The sequence below is a fragment of the Equus quagga genome, chromosome 8 (genome assembly GCF_021613505.1).
Source record: "Equus quagga isolate Etosha38 chromosome 8, UCLA_HA_Equagga_1.0, whole genome shotgun sequence".
Taxonomy (NCBI): domain Eukaryota; kingdom Metazoa; phylum Chordata; class Mammalia; order Perissodactyla; family Equidae; genus Equus; species Equus quagga.
The window spans coordinates 18901520-18922930 of record NC_060274.1 but is presented as its reverse complement, the minus strand read 5'-3'; the positions used below and the strand labels follow the sequence as shown (position 1 = coordinate 18922930).

General features: G+C 37.9%; 1 protein-coding gene across 2 annotated transcripts in view; it reads left to right on the top strand.

Moving 5' to 3' along the window:
* STXBP5 (syntaxin binding protein 5) overlaps nucleotides 1-21411 on the top strand; it is a 162476-nt gene that overhangs the window by 129583 nt on the left and 11482 nt on the right. For both annotated transcript variants that reach the window (XM_046669154.1, XM_046669152.1), the window contains 4 exons: nucleotides 7632-7682; nucleotides 13509-13748; nucleotides 16589-16958; nucleotides 17262-17427. In XM_046669154.1, coding sequence (XP_046525110.1) covers nucleotides 7632-7682; nucleotides 13509-13748; nucleotides 16589-16958; nucleotides 17262-17427 — 827 coding nt within the window. The remainder of the gene's footprint in view (nucleotides 1-7631; nucleotides 7683-13508; nucleotides 13749-16588; nucleotides 16959-17261; nucleotides 17428-21411) is intronic.

The window sequence follows — 21411 nt, the reverse complement described above, 5'->3', positions numbered from 1 at the left end:
CTTATTCTGTTTCATTGTGTTTGTGAAGAAATTCAGCTTTTTACAGAAGTAAAATTCCAGGGACAGTTTTTGTTTGTTCATTTCCTTGTTCATTCATCACCATCTTTATTGAACACACATTAAGTGCTAGACACAGACGTAGACGCAGTATTTTGCAAGATAAATTCTGTTCCTAAACTCATGGAATTTATAGTCTAGCATGGGAAATAGACGCTGATTTTGTTAGTTCTAATGGCTATTAAAACAATGTGTGATAAGTGATAAAAACTTGGTTCTTATCTTCTTGGTTCCACTCTCCCCCTTGGATTCCTTGCCATATCCTACAAGCTAACTTTTAGTCTTATTTACTCTTCTGATTATTTTATTTAACATGCATACATTTCAACATTATCCTTGAAGAGAGTGGCATTGAATCTTTGCAGGTGGCAGGAAAAGTGATATTGTCACTATTCTAATTATGGAAGCTTTCCATGTAAACCAAGATCAGTGTCCTTTTTTCACGTCTTTTTCATAGTGTCCTGATAATATGTCGTTTTCCCTTTTATTCTTGGTACGCCGTTTACTATAAAAGTCACATTGTAAAAAGCAGAAGTTATGCTTCGGTTTCCTTTCTTTTAAGAAACTTTCCTTAGAAATATAAGATGTGGAACACTGTGGGTAGAAAAACTAAAGGAAAATTATAAAACATCTGTTTAATTTCAAAGAAGCAATATGAATCTCTATAAATGAGAAACTTTATAAGATTTCTACATTTGCAAAGAACTAAAAAGCGTCAGCCATGATGAAGCTTTGTCAGTGGTATCACGGTCCAGGCAGTCCTCTGGCCTTGAGGGTTGCTTCTCCTGAGCATCTTCTTTCTTTGGTATTGAAACTACCACCGTAGACATGGCTGGTGTGATCAGGTCTAACCTCATGATTCCTGCCAAGCAGATGCAGCTCTTCACTGCTTACTCAGCCAGCCAGCTTGATGTTCTCAGGCGGGTTTACAGGAAGACAGAACAAAGACTCAGGTTAACAGCCTGCTGAGAACATATCTCTGACGTCAGTTTTCCTCAGATTGAAGAAACTTCTGTACTGCTGTTCCCATTGTTTCTGCTGTGGACAAAGGCATAGAAAAAGAGAACTAGTTTATATTGCAGTGACAAAGGATTTCAAAGCAAGGAAGATGCTGAGTGACGGGGCAAGAGTTGAAGAATACACAGTTGAAGCAGAGAGAGACAGTTTGTCTTCCAAGAACTCGTTCAAGTCACATCCTCAGTTTGAAGGCCTCAGGGGAAGTTGAGTAGCTTCAAAGCATGAGCAGAAGTTCCTTTATGAGTGCGCCGAAATCAGCTGGCAAGGTAACTGGGTTGGCAAGTGCTTCTGAGACTCCTGAGAAGTAAAAATGTGGGCATCAGAAAATTGCTGGATAAAGGCTGCTTCATCGCAAACTATGGCAGAGTAGAGGGGATCAGCCAGGAGGACTGACCAGCGGTTCTCAGAGGTGCGTCTCCCTCTTGTGGACCTGCCACCAAGCAGGTTGACTAAACAGACCTGAAAACAAGTATATTCTCCGGAAGTCATCACAAAAATTGAAAGATTCAAACATTTATCCTAAACTTCAGTTTTAGACCTTAGGTTTGGGAACTAGCCTTCGTTCCAGGCATTGACCAACAGGCATTCCAGGACCATCCTCCTCGAGAGAAAGGAGAAGCACGAGGTGAGCCCCACGATCTCCCCAGCTTTCTGCTGCAGAACCCAAGTGGAGTTGCAATCTCATGGAGGGAAGGAGGCCGAGGTTGGAGTTCTGGGTGCTAAAGTGCCTGGAATTGAAGAAGGAGCTCCTCAGAAAGGGATTCCTGGAAGTCTGTGCAGGAATTCAGCCCAGCTCCTTGCCTCAGGGCTGTGCAGCAAGTGGGCAAGACTCCACCAGCCCTTGTAGCAGCCACCCGCTGTGGGGCTGCGAGCTGACCAGTGATCCCCGTGGTCATGCAATGTTAGGAGTTGTTGCACTTAGACCTTGTCAAGCACCTTGCTCATTCTGTTGATATCCCAAAAAGGCCACTCCTTAAGAGTAAGGTTCACTTCTTAGTGTAAAAACCATACCCTAGAACTAAGTTCAAACAAGTAAAACCAAACCTGATAAAACCAAAAGGATCCACCAGTAATTTAACTGCATAGCAGAACAAAACTCAACACCTATTAAGGTTGACAGTATAATCCAGACTCCCTTCTACGTATTATCCACTATGCCCAGCATTCAATCAAAAGTTCCCAAGTATGTGAAGTAAAGATTCAAAATCAAAAGTAGGAAACTGTGACCCATAATCAAGAATAAAAAAAATCAATCAGTAGAAACAGACCTCAAGGTGACCTAGATGTTGAAGTTAGTGGTGAAGGATTTTAAAGCGCCTGCCCATATATGTTCAAGTACTGAAAGGAAAAATTGTTGTAGTGAGTGAACAGGTGGAGAATAGCAGCAGAGAAAATAGAAACTTTATGATGAATAAAATGAAAATTCTAGTACTAAAAAGTTCAGTATCTGAAATGATAGATTTACTTGCTGGGTTTAGTGTCCCTGGATGGAGACTGCAGAGGGAAGGGTGGTGGAACCTGAAGACAGATAAATACAAATCATACAGTATGAAACGCCAAGGATTTAAATTCCCCCGTCTCTCCCTCCCTGTAAGCATCCATGAGAAATAGACAAGATGCGTTCACAGGTAGGCAATGATCAATCTAGCTTCAGATGTCTCAGGTACACTCAATACAATTAAAAAATGGGACAACTTGGGGCCAGCCCGGTGGCACACTGATTAAGTTCACACGTTCTACTTCGGCGGCCCAGCATTTGCTGATATGGATCCCAGGTGCAGACCTACGCACCGCTCGTCAAGCCATGCTGTGGCAGGCGTCCCACTTATAAAGTAGAGGAAGATGGGCATGGGCGTTAGCTCAGGGCCAGTCTTCCTCAGCAAAAAGAGGAGGATTGGCAGCAGATGTTAGCTCAGAGCTGATCTTCCTCAAAAAATAAAAAAGAAAAAAACCGACAGCTCGAGTTTTAAAGAGTCACAGTTGTGAGCCAGAACTTTTGCATATTGCCAAATTTTCTCTGATGTATGTTTTTCTTTGTTTCCATCCAAACAAAGTTTGTAAGATATTATGCTTATGTGCCTGTCGTTTCAACTCAAGGAAAAAAAATACTACTTAAAGACATACTGTAGAATGTTGAGGGAGTTGTACAGACAATGATTGTCCCCTGTGGAACTCTGTCCTAAGGAAATAATCCCAAAATATGTAAATATGTACATTTTTTATTGCCGTATATATATTGGAAAATAGGTGTTCATATAAATAGCTATGCAGCCATTAAAATATACTAACAGTTGATATAAGAAAATGCTTGTTTTAATAGTAGAAAAGAGCAGGGTACAGATTTGTATATGATAGTTCGTCTCAACTATATAAATAAAAACAGATTTTAAAAAGTGACTGGCAGGAAATATGCAAAAATGTTGCCTCTTGATTATAGGCATTCATGATGGCCTTATTTTCTCATATTTCCCAAGTTTTCTGTAAAGAATACATAATTCAAAAAAGCTTAAAGATAAAATGCATATGTGTAGAGGAACAGTAAGAAAATGTTAATCTGATATTGCCTGTGAATCTATTAATTGAGACTTTGTATTTTTTCATCTAAGAATTCTCATATCGTGCATTGAAAAAAGAATGTAAGCTTTAAAATATTTTGGGAAGAAGATAAGAAACATTATCCTGAGTAAAAGATGCCTTACACAAGAGTTTGTATCATGCTTTTATGTATATGAAGTTCGAGAATAGGCACAACTAATCGATGGTAGAAAAAGCATCAGAGCGGTGGTTGTTTGTGGGGATGAAATTGATCAGAAAGGAGCATGGTTGACCATTTTGGAGTGATGATAACGTTCTATATCTTGCTAAGGGTTTGAGTTACACAGGTATATAGGTTGTCAAAATTCAGTGAATATATATGTAAGATTCATACATTTGTATATAAATTTTACATCAAAAGAAATATACTATCAACAAAAAAATATTTGAGGACCATATTGTTTTGTGAAAATGTGCAAAGTCTAAACTATTCCTTGGGGCTTTGTCTTCATATCCCATAGTCTTAGATAAGTATTCTAAACTGAGATGGATATAAATCCAATGTACTCTAGTTAGTACCTTGTGCTCGCCTCTGGGTTAAGTAGTACTTGCGACATTGCATTGCAGTTATTTGCTTCCTCCTATGGACTGTGAGCTCCTGGAGGGCAGGAAATCCCTGCCCTCTGGCACATTGGTAGCATGTGCCCAATAAATATTTAATAGATGAATAAGTAGGTAGCTCCATCCCACCGCCACATGTAACAAAAATGTTTCTCTACTCATCAAAACTCTTAGTTCTGTAACTTTTTAAAATAATATTGATAGCTAGAATTAACACAAAATAACAAAGGTTAATCTTTTAACATTTGTCAAGTTCCATATTCAAGAAGATTGCTTAAAACTGTGTCCAGATGTATCGCAGTGAGGCTTAAGTGTCTTTTGATTGAACACTGTGATGGAGTTGGTGGTCGGGTTATGGGTCTTCAATTGCAGTCTTTCTGGAGGAAATAACAGACTCATAATTAAGTCATGTGACATTTACGGTAAAGTTGCTATATTCAGAAAATCTACCTTGTCATTTTTTTTTTTTTTTAAAGATTTTATTTTTTCCTTTTTCTCCCCAAAGCCCCCCGGTACATAGTTGTGTATTCTTCGTTGTGGGTTCCTCTAGTTGTGGCATGTGGGACGCTGCCTCAGCGTGGTCTGACGAGCACTGCCATGTCCGCGCCCAGGATTCGAACCGACGAAACACTGGGCCGCCTGCAGCGGAGCGCGCGAACTTAACCACTCGGCCACGGGGCCAGCCCCTCTACCTTGTCATTTTTGTGTGTGATTTTAACCTCTCAATGAAATGTCAAAATTAGACCAACTGAAGAATTATTTGAAAGCTGGTTAGTTATATGAAGTTTTTTTTACATGATAAATTAAGTAGTGCTAGACAAAAAATTTTATCTCATGGGAAGAACTAACTTAGACTTGTAAAATATTTGAGAAGTTATATAAAACAATTTCTAGTGGAAATCTTAAGGGAGATTAAAAACATACGCTTATGAAATTCAGAAGGGAATTTTATCCTAGTGAAATTTTTTTGACAGAAATATATGTATGGTTAATAATGAAAGCTTCAACAGATACATTTCTGATTGATAAAGTATTTACTTCATAATTTTAATTTGCTAATTTAATGAGGGGTGGACTTAATGAGTAATGTGATTAGGCTTGCAAATTGTTCGGGTTATTTCTCTTCGTTTAGCTATATATTGAGTTTAGTTTTTGGAATGAACTGAAAAGCAGTTGAGCTTATAGTGGTGCATGCCATTCTGTGTTTGTCCTAAAGTTTTTTTTTTCAATTTTCTTGCTTTAGTTGCTTGGAATACCACCATAGAATAAGATAAAGGAACACCAGTTGTTTACAAGTGTATTAGTAGCTCATGTATGTAGCATTTTACAGTTTATGAAAAAAATACTATTTATTATTCATAAATAACATTTATCAAACCCATACTGTGTCAGGTGTTGTGACAGTGCTTTGCCCACATCATCTTATCTAATGACAACTGTGAAATTGGCATTATTGTCTATCCTCCTTTTACAAATGAGGACATTTGAGATTTAGAGAGAGGGACAGTGAGTGGCCCAAGGTCACTTTTCTAGTAGTTGGTTGAAGTGGATTTGAACTCAGGTTTGATCTGATTCCAAATCCAGCCTTAACTACAATACTTTACACTTTCACATCTTACAAACTAGATATCCAGGCTCGGTCAAGAATTGTTTGTTGTAGACTTACTGGATATTATACATACTGAGTTTGATGAATTAATCTTGGTTCCTATCCTGAAGTTGCTTTTAGTCTAGGGACCTTACTGCTTAAAGTGTGGTCCACAGGCAGCATTGTCGGTTATCTCCGGGGAGCTTGTCAGAAGGGCAGAATCTCAGGCCCTAGTCCAGGAGAACAGAATCAGAATCTCATTCAAGAATATCCCCAGAGGACTGGTGTGCACATTCTAGTTTAATAAGCGCCAGTCTCAAAGGCTTAGAAAACTAGATCGAATCACAGTAGCGGGGTCTGGAGAAGCATCCACATCATGTGATTCTGAGAGTTTCTTTAGGCCATAACCAGACTGATGTTTCTACTACAGATAGATATACATTGTATAGATATTATCAGTCTGTGTACGTTGTACCTATAATACGTGGTGAAAACCTCTGTGAGTTCTTTTAAAAGTGTTTAATGTTGCATTTTAGAAGATGGTTTTAGGGGCATATCATCTTCTGATTTTAAGGGACTTGGATATTAAATACAATAGCAACCATTTACATGAGGTCAACTAGCCGTAGATTTCATTTGACTCTTTTAGTCTTGTATTACATTTCATCTGTTAACCGAGATTGATGAAGTCTGGGTGAAAATGGAATAAGACTGATTCATATATTTGATCCATTGTTGTGTTTTAAAGATGCTAATTAGATTAATGAAGCCTAGAAGTAAAAAATTGATTTTCCCCCATCCCTTCCCAGTTTGCCTAATGCCTCTTTCCTAACGCTGAATTTGTCATTTTTTTAGATGTGGAAGTTATGTACTATGACTGGATTTCTCTTTGTTTACATGGCGCCCTTATGGACTAGCAGGGTCTGTGCTTTAAATATCTCCTAACAGTCCAAAATTTAACCCAAAATATGCATTCATGTATTAACAAACATGCTTTCTCAGAGTGTCACATAGGCAACAGTATTGTGTTACGCATGCACTGCCACTAACCATGTAGATACAGTTAAACCGCTTCTAACTTCCAGTCACTTCATAGATTAAGGCAATAACTGATTTTGAGGATGGAAAGTGAATTCCAGAAAGTTTATACATAGGCTTTTTTATTGTTCTACTACGAAACAGAAATATCTGTAGTTTACATTTTTATTAATACTGTAATTTTAGATTGTGTGACTTTGTTGTTTCGTTTATCACTGAAATGTAAATAGAGGTGTTAACTTATATCAAGGAATGGTTGAGCCAGATATTTTTATGATGTAATCAAATACTTTAATTTGATTGTAGATATAGGTTTGTCCTATATTCTGGAGATTAACTTAAAAATAGTGAGCCCAAATAGCTATGAAAATGAAGAGCTGGAAAGATTTTATTCTGTCACCTACCCAAACGCAGTCTTATGCCTCTGTTGTCCTTACCTGCAACACCTTCCTTCTGAGAAATGACTTTGCTTCTCTTAGAAAAGCCTAACCCTTCCCATGAGCCTAAGAAATAATTAACAGTTAGAATTTAAAAGGCTTCCTTGAAGTCAGAGCTTCAAGCCCACAAAGATGTATTACATCAAGTAAGTACAAACTTTTTAAAAAGTTGAAAATAAGATTTACTTTCCACCCATAATATTATTAATCATATTTTAATTACCCTAGCGTCTAGACTTAGTACTGAAAAAATTCACTTCTGTGTTGACGAGAAGTTGGTATTAAGAAATATGAATCAAATATTTTTCCGAACTTTAAAAATGCGTTTTATTTTTCAGCAAAGATGTCAAGGAAGTTAAGCTTGCCTACTGACCTAAAGCCTGACTTAGGTAAGTAAAATAAGTCAATAAAAGTCCACAGCAAACTCCCTTTAATGGGAAGACAAGGAAATCAGAAGATTTAAAATTCCCGTAGACTAGATTCTCACCAGAAGTCAAGTTTAAAATGACTGAGATGTTTAAGGATTAAGAGCCTTTAGAATGCCATCTCTAAATTATGGAAGATAATGATAATATAAATTCAAGCAACCAAATAATATATCTCCTCAGCTCTCTCATCCTTTATATCTAAGCAAAATTTAGTGTAAGATTAAAATGTGTGCTGTTTCAGACTAATTTTTATTAAAAGTTGTGTCTCATTTAACCATCTGAAAACTTATTTTGAACTCTACAATTTATAAACTTGTAAGAATTTAATATTTTCAAAATAAATTGCTAGTTTTCTGTATTACAATGAATCATATCAAGAATCTTTTGTTACTTTTTGGTGATAAGTTGGAAAATACTTCTTTTTCTACAGCACGTTCTATGCAACTAATCCATTAGGAAAGCAGAATGAATATATTCACACATTCCTTTTGCTTTATGCCCAGCTCAAAAATAGCCCCCTGATATTCCAGGATAAGCACCAATAACATTTCAATAAAGTTAAAAATAAGATTTCATGTAATCTATGGGGGCTGCCCCGTGGCCGAGTGGTTAAGTTTGAGCGCTCCACTTTGGCGGCCCAGGGTTCTCCCTGTTCGGATCCTGGGTGCGGACGTGGCACCACTCATCAGGCCATGCTGGGGCGGCGTCCCACATGCCCAGCTAGAGGGACCCACAACTAAAAAAAATACACAACTCTGTACCGGGGGGCTTTGGGAGAAAAAGGAAAAATAAAATCTTTGGAAAAAAAAAAAGATTTCATGTAATCTAAAGCAGGGTTTCTTTTTAAAATCATTTTTTTTTTTAACTTCAGGAATTTCTGTTACCTTTAGTTGAAGAAGAAATATAACTGCATAAGGATGGTTTTACCCATCTTTGTCTTAGAAATTACTAGATTTTCTCCCTTGCTTTGCTCACCCACCTCATCTTCTCACTATTTATCCTCTAGGTTCCTTAACTAAACTTTTTGTGCATAATACAAACTTAGGCGTTGGTCCATTTCACCATATTAATTGTGGCATTTCCAGATCGTGGTCTTAGCTCAGTTATACTGATGGGAAGCATGTGATTATGAGTGAGTGGGCGGAGCATCTTTCACTGCCATCAGTAAAAGGTTCCATTCCTGAAGGGAGGAAAAACAGTTTAGTAGAACCCTGTGTACCCCTGGTGTTAAGGGAAGAAGAGTTAACCCAGAATGTAGGATAACAAATACTTTGAGAAGGGCATCGTTTCCTTCACTGTGAAAGTGAAAGACATAATTTGAACCCAAGTGCATTGAAGGCTTACATTATGCAGTTTTTCCCAACAAGAGGATCCAGAGTTTTCATCAGACTCTCAAAGAGGCCCATGACTTCAGTAACATTAAATACTACTAGTTAGAATGGTTTTGTGCCTTTCGTATCTTAAAAATCTGAGAAAACACACGTAGAAGTACTTTTAAAGTTAGTAAAAATATCATAATTATTTTTTGAATACTCACACTTATAAACTGTGTAAGTAATTTAATCAAAGTATGTACTCCGTGCTTTTCTAGATCTTTATTTAGTTTATGTTCTAGCTTGCGTGCCCATGTATTTCAATGCCCTAAGCCAATGGTAACTTTGATTGATAGACACTTTGAAACAGTCTCCATGTTGCCAAAGTAATTTCCCTTCAAGTCACTGTGCTGCTGAACTGTTTTTTGATGGAGATTCTTAGCTGATAATTGTCCTACACTGGCTAGGGAGTTATTGGGGAAAAACAGCTATGTCAATAGGCTCCAACTGCGGGGTGTTGCTAAAGCAGCTGAGGCTGTTGGACTGTCCTCCAGCTCTGGAAGCTTCTGTGAATAGAATGCACTTTTGCTTATGGGGAAATTGTGCAGCATTGCCTTTTCAATGTAACTTCACCATCCCAGATTCCATGGCCCACAGCTCAGGAACCGTGGGTGATGTTGCTAGACTTCTGATGTCGCTTTTCAAGTGTCGGTCACAGGAGGCAAAACAGTAAACTGTTGTATACCTCACTGTGAATGAGTTTTTGTCCTAATTTTTACCCTGACCAAACTCACCTCTTGGCATTGTGCTTTGCTTGGAGAATGTAGAATTTTGTTGCGTAAGGCTCTACGTGGAGAGGAGAGAGTGATACATACATGTAGACTGTTCCAGGCATCCAGAGAGTGTCATGAAAGCACTTATTTTAGGATGTGCTTGAGTCACATAGAGCTGGATGGAGGCATTAATGACAAATTTTATCTGAGTTTAGATCTGCCAGAAAGACCACATGATCAAGTCAAGTGGGGTTTTTTTGTTTGTATCTAAAGACGAACTTTAATACTCGATATTAACCAAAACCCTCCGCTCGTATGATATTGGTGACGTGACTGACCCCATGTCTATGTGGTGTTGCCTAACAGAAGGATTTAGGCTTGGACCTGGGCACAAATCCTAACTCTTGCATTAACCAGCTTTGTCATCCCGGACAAGGCATTTAACCAGTCTGAGCCTCTTATTTGTTATAGTGTGATGATAATACTTTTCAGAGTTTTTAGGTGGATTCAATAAAATGATGAATGTAAAGAGTTATGATAGTTTGTAGCACATAGTAATCCTTGCTTAGTAGTAGCTGTTTTCATTTCTGTTTTTATTACTAGAATTAAAATTAAAATTTCTCTTCCATTTGTTTAGCTTGCCCAATTTCCAAAGTTCAAGCCACAGAGACCCACAACATCTAATTTAATAGCGGTCAGTGGAAGTTGTAATTCATGAACTGCTAAAAACTGTCACTTCTTTTCAGATAGTTCTAGGCAGATAAAATAAGCAGCCCAACTCCATGAGTTCAACGTTGATTCTGACTCAGTTCGTTCTTTTCCCATGTTGATCTAGCTGGTAAACTAATTTTTGTAGAGAAGTCATATAATAAAAATATAATTGTAGTTTATAAATATCATATAGTTGAATTAGTCCATTAAGTTAAAACACTGTTTATTTGGCCTATGAATTAACATTTGAAGTATAGATTGTTGTGAATCAGCTATTGTAATTTTAATAGATATCCGTAAGAGTTTTTACACTGGTTAATTTACCTTGAAATTTATATTATCAAATATTCTTATATTGTTGATTTCCATTTTTGTCGCTAGATCACAACTGAAGATATGTTTGTTCACCTTGTATGTGTATTTTTTATTAAAGTAACAAGTATTTTTATCATTGGAAAATTTAAAACTTCTGTTATTTTACTAAAATAACTTGGGAGACTATAGAGAGTTAACATTTGGAATCAGTATCGTATTGCAGACTCGTCCATTAATGAAAGTTGTTTCATTTACAGTAAGTAGTTCTTTGCTCTGTGTCATAATCTGTAACAGGAAGTACGATCTCAGGCAAAACAAAGATATTTTTAGAAACTGTGGTTAGGAATGACCCACGCTGTTGTCAGAACTAGTAGCTTTGTTGTTTTCAGAGGCTAGTTATAATCAAAATTATGTTGTATATAAAATTACTTGGGAGAATATTTTCAATCTGTGAATCTAAATTTGATTACAAAAAGCTTTTGGGGGGTATAAGTAGGATTCAGTTATCCTTTTTTAATAAAATACCACTTAGAAGACTTTAACGTGTTTGTTATTTTCACATTATGAAGTCATTTCTTTCACGATAGCATTGAAAGCATGTGATTTGAGGAATGATTTATTAGCTGTGAACAGTAGAAGCTACTGGAAATTGTCATGGAGCCCAGTGGTAAGGCAGGAACATTGGTTTAGATACTTTCAACTAGTGATCTGTCTTCAGCAAGTATTTATTGAATACTTTTGTATGCAGGGCAGTTTGCTAAATTCTGCAGGGCATCAAAATGACATAGCCCTTGTGCTCAACAAACTTGGCACTCACTTTAGAGCAAGGCCTAAGACAAGTCAGAAATAACTACAGGACGAATGTACTGTTAGTGGCATGGGAGAGAAAAACAGCTATCGAGATTCAAAAAAGAGAAAAAGTATATATGGTTTTAGGAATCAGGGTTAACTTCGCAAGTATGACAGTACCTGAGCTGAAGAGTAAGCACAACCTTGGCAGGTAGAGAAAAGGATGAGGCAGGGGCCCCAATCAGAAAGAAAATCGCAGGCAGAGGTCTAACAGCAGGTCCGTGCAGGGTGTGCTTGGAGAACATGAGTGGCTCGGTGTGTTTCCCTCAGTGAACTGAAGCGGGGAAGCACTGGGAGACAGGGCCGGGGGGGAGGTTGGAGGTATTTTGTGGGGAGTCGTAAACTTTTGAGTAAGATCATAAGCGTGATCAAATAAAGAGGAACCACTGAGGGTTTTTTCAATAGAGGTGATAGAATTATAACTCTACCTTAGAAAATGGGGGTCGTGGTACAACAGTGAGAGAGTGAAGGTGGGGAGATCACTTGGGATCGTGTGGTCGTCTAGATGAATGTGACGAAGGCCTGACGTAGGGTGATGGAAGCTGATTGGTGATGGAAAGAAGGAAACAGAACATCGGAAAAAAATAACATGGGATTTGGTATCCCGTTAGATGTTCAGATGGGAAAGGGAAGAACCGCAACTGCAGCTTGTTTTAAGTGTGGTTGCCTAGTGTTCTTCCCAGGGGTGCGATTAATATAAATAGTGCCGTCGGAAGAATGGAGAGCCTTGACGAAATGATGCGTTTTGATTTTGTGTAGTGAGACATGACAGGAAAAAATCCCCATAAGCGTTTGAAATGCAGGTCCAAAAGGAAAGAGGCCAGAGCTTGAGACAGACTTGAGGATGACCATAGGGAAGAAGGTAGCTGAAGACAAGAGAGGGTTTGTTAGTGAGATTCCTAAGAATCTGTCATTTCAGACAGAGCAGGTGAGGGGATGTACCTGCATCAAGGTAAGCAGGAGCCAGGTACCAGTTATGCATTTTGATGAAAAATGCTGTAGCTGAATGTTGATTACAGTTAAAATGTCGTTCAAGAAAAATGAAAGCTAAATTTTTATGGATTAAAGGTTTTCATATGGACAGATTTGGGAAAAAAAAAAAGTCCGTCTTACAATAAATTGGAATCTAGGGTCAGAGTACTTCTAAATGCTTTTTTTAAATGTAGAAAATTGAAAAGACCCACGCTTCTCTAGTTCTCCCTATTCATGAAGTTGTGTTACCAAAGGAAGAAACAGCACCATGCGAAGAGAAGGTGGTGAGGGCTGAGATGAGAAAAGCAGCCAGGATGCCAACAGAGCTGCACCAAAACCATAAAGATCACACAGCCAAAAATGCACGGGAGTGCACCCAGCTCAGTTCTGAGAAGTGGGGATTTGTGCATTTAGATTTTACATTTAAGCAAAGGAAAAAATTATTAGCAAAGAAGTAAATTGTTTTTCTTGCCAATTAAAATTACGTGCTATGGGGGCCTACCTGGTGGCGCAGCGGTTAAGTGCACACGTTCCACTTCGGTGGCCCAGGGTTCGCTGGTTCGGATCCCAGGTGCAGACATGGCACTGCTTGGCAAGCCATGCTGTGGCAGGCGTCCCACATATAAAGCAGAGGAAGATGGGCACGGATGTTATCTCAGGGCCAGTCTTCCTCAGCAAGAAAAGGATGATTGGTGACAGATGTTAGCTCAGGGCTAATCTTCCTCAAAAAAGAAAAAAAATATGCTATAGATTTTATCTTTTTTCAGATTAATTATTTGACCAAATTTATACCGAACAAAAAAGCATGATATTTTGTAGGTTGAACAATCTCACAACATTTTAAATCATTTCAGATATAAAAGATAATTCCTTCAGCCGATCACGGAGTTCGAGTGTAACCAGCATTGATAAAGAGTCCCGAGAAGCGATCTCTGCTCTTCATTTCTGTGAAACTTTTACTCGAAAGGCAGATTCGTCTCCTTCCCCGTGTTTATGGGTTGGTACCACGTTGGGAACAGTGCTTGTCATTGCACTGAACCTGCCCCCAGGAGGAGAGCAGAGACTTCTGCAGCCGGTAATCGTGTCTCCCAGTGGTATGTACGCTCTGGGGCTGTACTTATGTTGAAGGTTGATTTACTGTGATTTAATAGAAGCCTTTGCTTTTCATTTTGAATCAATCTAAGAATTCTAAAATGTAAACTAAATGGGGATAGTTACAGTCTTATGTTTCTAATGAAGGAATACATGGAGTAAGATTCCAGAATATTGTTTACTTATACAGCCATTCAGGTTTTGCATTTTTCTTTGACTCTAGGATTTTGTTTAAAATGAAGGAAAAAAAACTGTTGTTCTAATGCATTCCAGGGTACCTCAAAATATTCGGTTCTATAAACAAAAGAATGGTTCATATTTAGAAGAAAATCAGAAAAGTATATTTTTGAACATTATACACCTGGCTATTTTGAATTTCTATGAGTGAAGTTTTAAAATAGATTATTTTTCTTCTTTCATGTATTAGGAAAAGGTGACAATAGCAAATTTTAAGAAGAAAAAATTTGCAGTCTCCATAATTGAAAATGAGATTGACTTTTCTCAAATGTGTGGAGTCTGATAGGTCTGGAAATAACTGAGAATTCTGGTTTCCATTACTAATTTATGCTGATCTAGACAGAAAAAAAGTCCACACTTTTGCTTGTTAGTGTATCTCTTATTTATGTAGACTTTAACAATACTTGGAATTGAGAATTAAAATGTAGTTTTGATTTTCATGTTCATTTCTGAACTATCTTTACATTAAAGAAAGTTTGACTTATTCATTCAGCTCACTAAATATTTGAGTGTATACTGCATACCTGGTTGTTAGAAAAGGTTACACAATGATATCCTTACTAACCTCGTCTGTTATTAGTAAGCATCACATACGTAGGAAAAAAACGAGAAAGATGAAAATCAAAATGTTAGTGGTAATTGTCCCTGAAGAATGGGATTGTGAGTAATTGTTATTTTCTTCTTTTTACTGATTCGTAGTTTCTAAATTTTCTACAACAAGCATGTATCAGTTTGTAATAAGAAAATAAATGTTTCCAATAAATAAACATGAGAGAGGGGATTAAGTATAGATAATTTACTGTTAACTACATGAAAAAATGTTTAAGATGTTTTCCAACCTGCAATAAAATCAAACTAGTTATAAAGTTACTTTGATAGAAAAATAATTTTCATATGTAAGAAGGAACCTTTGGTTTTCTTCTCAGTGGTGGAATCTTTGAGGTTTAGTTTTTTTTTTTAAGATGCCTGTTTTAAAATATAACAATGGTGTTCGTATCGTGTTGTCGGTATTGGAACTGTAAGAAGAGGGATATTTTTCAAGCAGATGGGTTCCTGTGCTTAAGAACCTGGAATGGTCTACTTTGTCCCCAATTGTTTTTTTTCCCTTCAAGAGGAGAACCCAGCAGTTATCACTGCTCTGCTGGAAAACATAGTAAAACCTTGCCAACTACAGGACAAGCATGTATTTAACTATTATCTTGGGACATTTTAAAAAAAATCCACATACGGGAATTACTGTATCTCATACATGTTCCTATATACTATGAACAATTCCCAAATTATAGTGAATCATTTAAAATAATTCAATTGTCTGCTTGCCAAACCTGGACTATAGACTAAAGTTACCAGGTTCAGCAAATAAAATACAGGGTGCCCAGTTAAATTTGAATTTCAGATATACTTTTTAATATAAATATGTCCCATGCAGTATTTGGAAAGATAATGCTGTATTTGGGACATACTTATACTAAAAAAGTATTCATTATGTATCTGAAATTCAAATTTAACTGGGCATCCTTTGCTTTATCAGGCTACTCTGCTGTAGATAAAAATATGCGAATACAAAGAAGAAAGGAAATATGATTTTGCCTTCTAAGAAAAATTTTGAGAAAACATTGGGAAGTCTTCCTCTTATATGGAAAATTCTTGCAAACTGTAAAATCGAAGTATAAAGTAATAAGATATGAAAATTCTTTTAAAATAAGAACTGAACTAAATCAGTTCTATGCCATCCCTTCTGTTGGTTTCCAAATCCTTAATGTTAATATTATCGTTTTGTTTGCTTAGAAAGGAGCATTAATTAGGCATATTTACATTTTGAGGGATGTAAGGGAAGAGGAATCTCATTAACTAAGCAAGTCAAGAAATATAACCCCTAAATTAAGACTCTAAGTTGACCCAAACAATGTCTTTAATATATTTGACATTTACCAGCAAATAGTTTAAAAGGAAGTTATGATTAGAATTATGTGGACTTCTTTTCCTCATTGGCCCTGTAGATCGGTACTGTTAAAAATGCAATGTGAGCCACATATGGAATTTTGAGTTTGCTAGTAGCTATATTAAAAAAGTGAAAAATAGGTGAAATTAATTTTAATAACATTTAGCCCAGTGTATGCAAAACACTATCATTTCAGCATGTAATCAGTATTTTTAAATTATTGAGATATTTTAAATTTTTTTGTACTGTCTTCAAATCCAGCGTGTATTCTACTCTCTCAGCACGCCACAATTTGGACAAACCACATTTTAAGTGTTTTCTAGCCACAGATGCCTAGCGGATGCCATGTTAGGCAGCAACTCTAGGTGCCATCTACTTGTTCTCATACTCGGTGGCACATTTGCCAGGTGTGAGAGAAGACATGATTCCAGACATCCTAGCATTTATCTGTTTGGTGGCACTTATCTGTTTGGGGCCTGTAATATTATATCTTTTTCCAGATTCAGATATCATGCTTGAAGTTCAAATCCTGAATTATCAATAAGCTAGTGTACAATTTCAGTTTAGTATACGTTCTGCATATTTTTGAGTGTCAAAGTTGGAATAAACATATTTACTGTGTGGATTAAAATATTTGTTGTCTACTAAACTTACGCATTTTAGGTACTATATTGAGGTTAAAAGGGGCGATCCTGAGAATGGCATTCCTGGATGCCACAGGCTGCCTAGTGCCACCTGCATATGAATCCTGGAGAGAACACAACGTTCCTGAAGAAAAAGACGAAAAGGAGAAATTGAAAAAACGACGGCCTGTCTCTGTATCCCCCTCCTCTTCTCAGGAAATTAGTGAAAACCAGTACGCAGTGATATGTTCTGAAAAGCAAGCAAAGGTGATTTCACTGCCCACTCAGAACTGCGCCTATAAGCAGAACATCACAGAGACCTCGTTCGTGCTCCGGGGGGATGTCGTGGCGATGAGTAACAGCATCTGCCTCGCCTGTTTCTGTGCCAACGGACACATCATGACCTTTAGGTAAGAGTTAGATATTTTTCTAAACACAAATACAGCATTTCATCCCTCAAACCATAATATTACAGAATTATATTCAGTTTAAAAGAAATGCTCTTACTGTTTCGTCTTGTGCGCTGAGAATTTCTTTTCATTCAGTCAGTAGTGAAGAGTCTGTGAGGAACACTGTTGAGTGTTACCTCCTCCTCAAGTACACTGAGTCATGAGGTTTATGAGGTCCCTGCCGTTTTTACCTTCTGTGATGCTTTGTTCAAGACTCAAACCTACCTTGTTTATTATTAACAAGTTTTTAATTTCTCTCTCAAGTTTGCCAAGTTTAAGGCCTCTATTGGATGTGTATTACTTGCCCCTTACCAATATGCGGATAGCCAGAACGTTCTGCTTCACCAACAATGGACAAGCATTGTATCTTGTTTCACCTACAGAAATCCAGAGACTCACTTACAGTCAGGAGACCTGTGAAAATCTTCAGGTAAGCGGCAGGATATTGCCGTGATTTCCTCAGAGGTGAAGCATTCTCTAAGACCCTGACACTGTCCATCCCTCACACTCTCAGGAGTGTGCAGATGAGCCTAGCTCTGAAAATCCAGAGCCTTTATTGAACTTTCAGAGCACGTGCTTTGAGACTTGTGATAAAGTGTCTTCATCTGACTCCTGTTATAAGAGTCATCTCATTGATCCATATTTTTTCTCTCCAGTGATGGTGAAGAAATATGAAATGTTACATTTTATGCCAACTTTCCACATAAAATAAATATCTATTATACAGTGCACCAAAAATTCCTTTTTAAAGAAATATGTTAATGTGAAAATAATTGTGTCTGTTTTAGGGCAAACTGTGTCATCCCTTCTCATAAACTCTGTATTCACACAGATGTATACACCTATTAAAAAAAAAAAGGTTTGGGGGCCAGCCCAGTGGCGCAGCAGTTAAATTCGCATGTTTCGCTTCAGTGGCCCGGGTTTTGCTGGTTCAGATCCTGGGTGCAGACCTAAGCACTGTTTGTCAAGCCATGCTGTGGCAGGCATCCCACATGTAAAGTAGAGGCAGATGGGCACAGATGTCAGCTCAGGGACAGTCTTCCTCAGCAAAAAAGAAGAGGATTGGCAGCAGATGTTAGCTCAGCCCTAATCTTCCGCAAAAAAAATTAAAAAATAAGGTTTGATAGTTTTCCTCTGAATATTTTTGTTGGTCTGTTTGTGAGAGACTTCAAACAAATTCTTTAAATACAAAACTATCTTTCTTAAATATCTGAGTGCCTTATGTGATTGCATATATATTAGAAATGATCAGTTTAGCTCCACCTTTTCAAATAAAAGTACTGCTAAAGTATTAATTGATATTTTCTATTTAGAGGAAGCAGTTATCTAAGAGAACTTTATAGTGCTTGTTTTTGCAATTAGCTCTGTTTTACCTGTCTGTAAATTTGAATTTGTGGCTTATTTTTAGAATACTAGCTTTAGAGTCAAGAAGACTGAATTTAAGTCCAGGCCTTGCTAATTACACAATTGCAATTACAATTATTTTCTCTGAGCTTCACCATCTTTTAAATTAGGATAAAAATAATATCTGTGCCATAGAGTTAGGTGTGGATGGAAGGAGACAGTGCACATGAAGTGCTCAGCATGTGCTCAGTACAGAAGATGTGCTCAGAGCCAGGTGTCCGTGGCAGTGCCAGTAAGCCACGCTGCGCTGGAAGCACACTCCTGATGAAGCTGTTACAGACCTTGAGCGTGAACAGAATTACACTGTCTGATACTTGAGACTTAGATTCCCGTTTACATTTGGGTGGAAGTGGTTTTTCACAGATTCCTAAGTTTCCAAATTAAACTTTTGCTCTTTATGGGAAAGATAAAATTTTTGTTTAGTGTTTCCTTTTGCTAGTAAAGTGTTACTTTATTAAGAAATAATTTGGACACTTGAATATATTCTTAATTCATTTTAATGTGAAGTGTAGTCTTAATTCAACTATTCAAAATTGTGAACTTCATTATTTTTCTGGGATCAGTGTATTCTACCCTTTGATCAGTGTTTTCTCTGATTATTTTAGTAAAAATCAATGGCAGCTGCAGTACACTTTACCTTTATGTTTAAATGAAATGGTCATTTAGTAATACACTCTATTTGTTTTAATAACTGTCTGCTATGTGCCTTCACGGCATGAAGATAAGTGAAAAACGGCCTCTGTTCAAGGAGTTGTGATAGAATGTTCTCTTTGAGCAGTACTGACATTTTATTTCCCTCTACATTTTCAGTGCCTAAAAAGAATGCCTGGGTAAAAATCTGTTGAATGAAGAATACTATGAACTTTATAAACACTATTCTTTGGTTTCCAGAGTGCTCTATTCCATTGTGCATTCATTTAACTTTAATCAAAAAAAAATAAAATGCCTACAAACATTAATAGAGTTTCCAGTCAAGATGGAATTATAGGAACCAAGTCAACCCTCCCGCCTAAAGCAACCCAAAAAAAGCAGACAAAAACCTGAAACCACAGTTTTCAAGATCCTGGACATCAGGCAGTGAAGGGAAGTAATCCCTGAGAGGCAGGAAGCAAAGGAAGTGCCCATCTGCAATGCTTGATGGTTTCCAGAACACGGCACAGAGAGAAGGCACGGAAGCAGTCTGACCAGCTTCCCAAGTGGAGCAGACGGAACCAAGAGTCTGGGAAGACCAAGCAAGTTCGAGTTCTTAGAACCGAGTAGCAGAGAGAGAGAGAGCAGGACAGACAGAGGAGCCTGGAGAGCTGTGGAGGGTCCCCCAGGAGTGTTCACAGAGTACTGTGCAGCACAGGCACGTGGATAAACCCTCTGAGCAGGGAAAGAGCCATCTGGAAGGGAGGGAGGATTCACAGGAACCACGCTTGGGCCCGGGACAGTGCCTGTTCCAACAGCCAGACTGAAACAACTTATAGTTCGTGAGTGTATTGATTTCCTGCGGCTGCTGTAGCAAATCACCACAACTGGTGGCCAAAAACAACCTGAGTTCATTCTCTCATGCTTCTGGAAACCAGAAGTGTGAAATAAGTCTCACTGAGCCAGATCACGTGCTCCCTCCAGAGGCTCGAGAGGAGAAGCTGATCCTTGCCTCTTCGGTCTTCCTGTAGCTGCCAGCATTCCTTGACTTGTGGCTGTGTTTCTCTTATCTCTCCCTCCTGGTTCCATTGCCGCCTCCTGTTCTGCAGGTGTCAAATCTCCCTCTGCGCCTCTCTCTTTAAAGGACCCTTGTAATTGGATTTAGGGTTCATCCAGATATTCCAGCATAATTTCTCCATGGCAAAATGCTTAAATTAATCACAAGCGCACAGACCATTTTTTCCTCACAAGGTAACATCTGCAGGTCCCAGGGATTGGGACCTGATCCCTTTAGATGGCCCTTACTCAGTGTACCCCAGTGGGGAATTGAGTAGAGTACTCGGAAAGGTCTTGGCTCATTAGTGAGGAATAATTAGCCTTAAACTGAACTCTACTCTAGACCTGCCTAACAAATCATGAAAGCAAGGCCCAAAAGGATCAGAATGTTCCCTGGTATCCCAGAATGAAGCTTAAGAGGATTTAGGGGAAATAAAAAATATCCACACCCAACAAGGTAAAGATCAAAATGTCTGGCATTGAGTCAGATTACCAGGCATGCACAGAGATAGGAAAACATGACTGATAATGAGAATAATAATCAATCAATAGACACCAAACCAGAACTGACACACATGTCAGGATTAGCGTGGAAGGACATTAAAACAGTTATTATAACTGTATTCCATATGTTCAAAAAGTTAAGTGGTGATGTGGAAGATAGAAAAGACTGAAAATGAACTTCTAGAGATGAAAAACTACAGTGTTTGAGATGAAAAATGTACTGGATGGGATTAACAACAGATTAGACATTGCAAAAGAAAAGATTAGGTAAGTCGAAAGCATAGCAATAGAAAAAACAGTTGAGGGTTTAAGCTTGGCAAATTTATAGCACTGAAACACCTATGTTAGACAAGAGGTTGTCATCAAATCAGGACCTCAGCTTCCACCTTAAGAAACTGAAAAAGAAGAGCAAATTAAACCCAAAGTAAGCAGAAGAAAGAAAATAATCAATATCCAAGTAGAAATTAATGAGATTGAAAATAGGGAAACAATAGAAAAACGTCAGTGAACCAAAAACTTGATCTCCAGAATCAATAAAATTGATCTCAAGCCAAACTGATGATGAAGAGAGAATATCAATAGCAAGAATGAGAGGTGCTGGCCCTGTGGCCAAGTGGTTAAGTTTGCGCACTGTGCTTTGGTGGCCCAAGGTTTGCAGGTTCGGATCCTGGGCATGGACCTACACAGTGCTCATCAAGCCATGTTGAGGCAGCATCCCACATAGAGGAACTAGAATGACATACAAGTGGGATATACAGCTATGTCCTGGAGCTTTGGGGAGAAAAAGAAAAAGAGGATGATTGGCAACAGATGTTAGCTC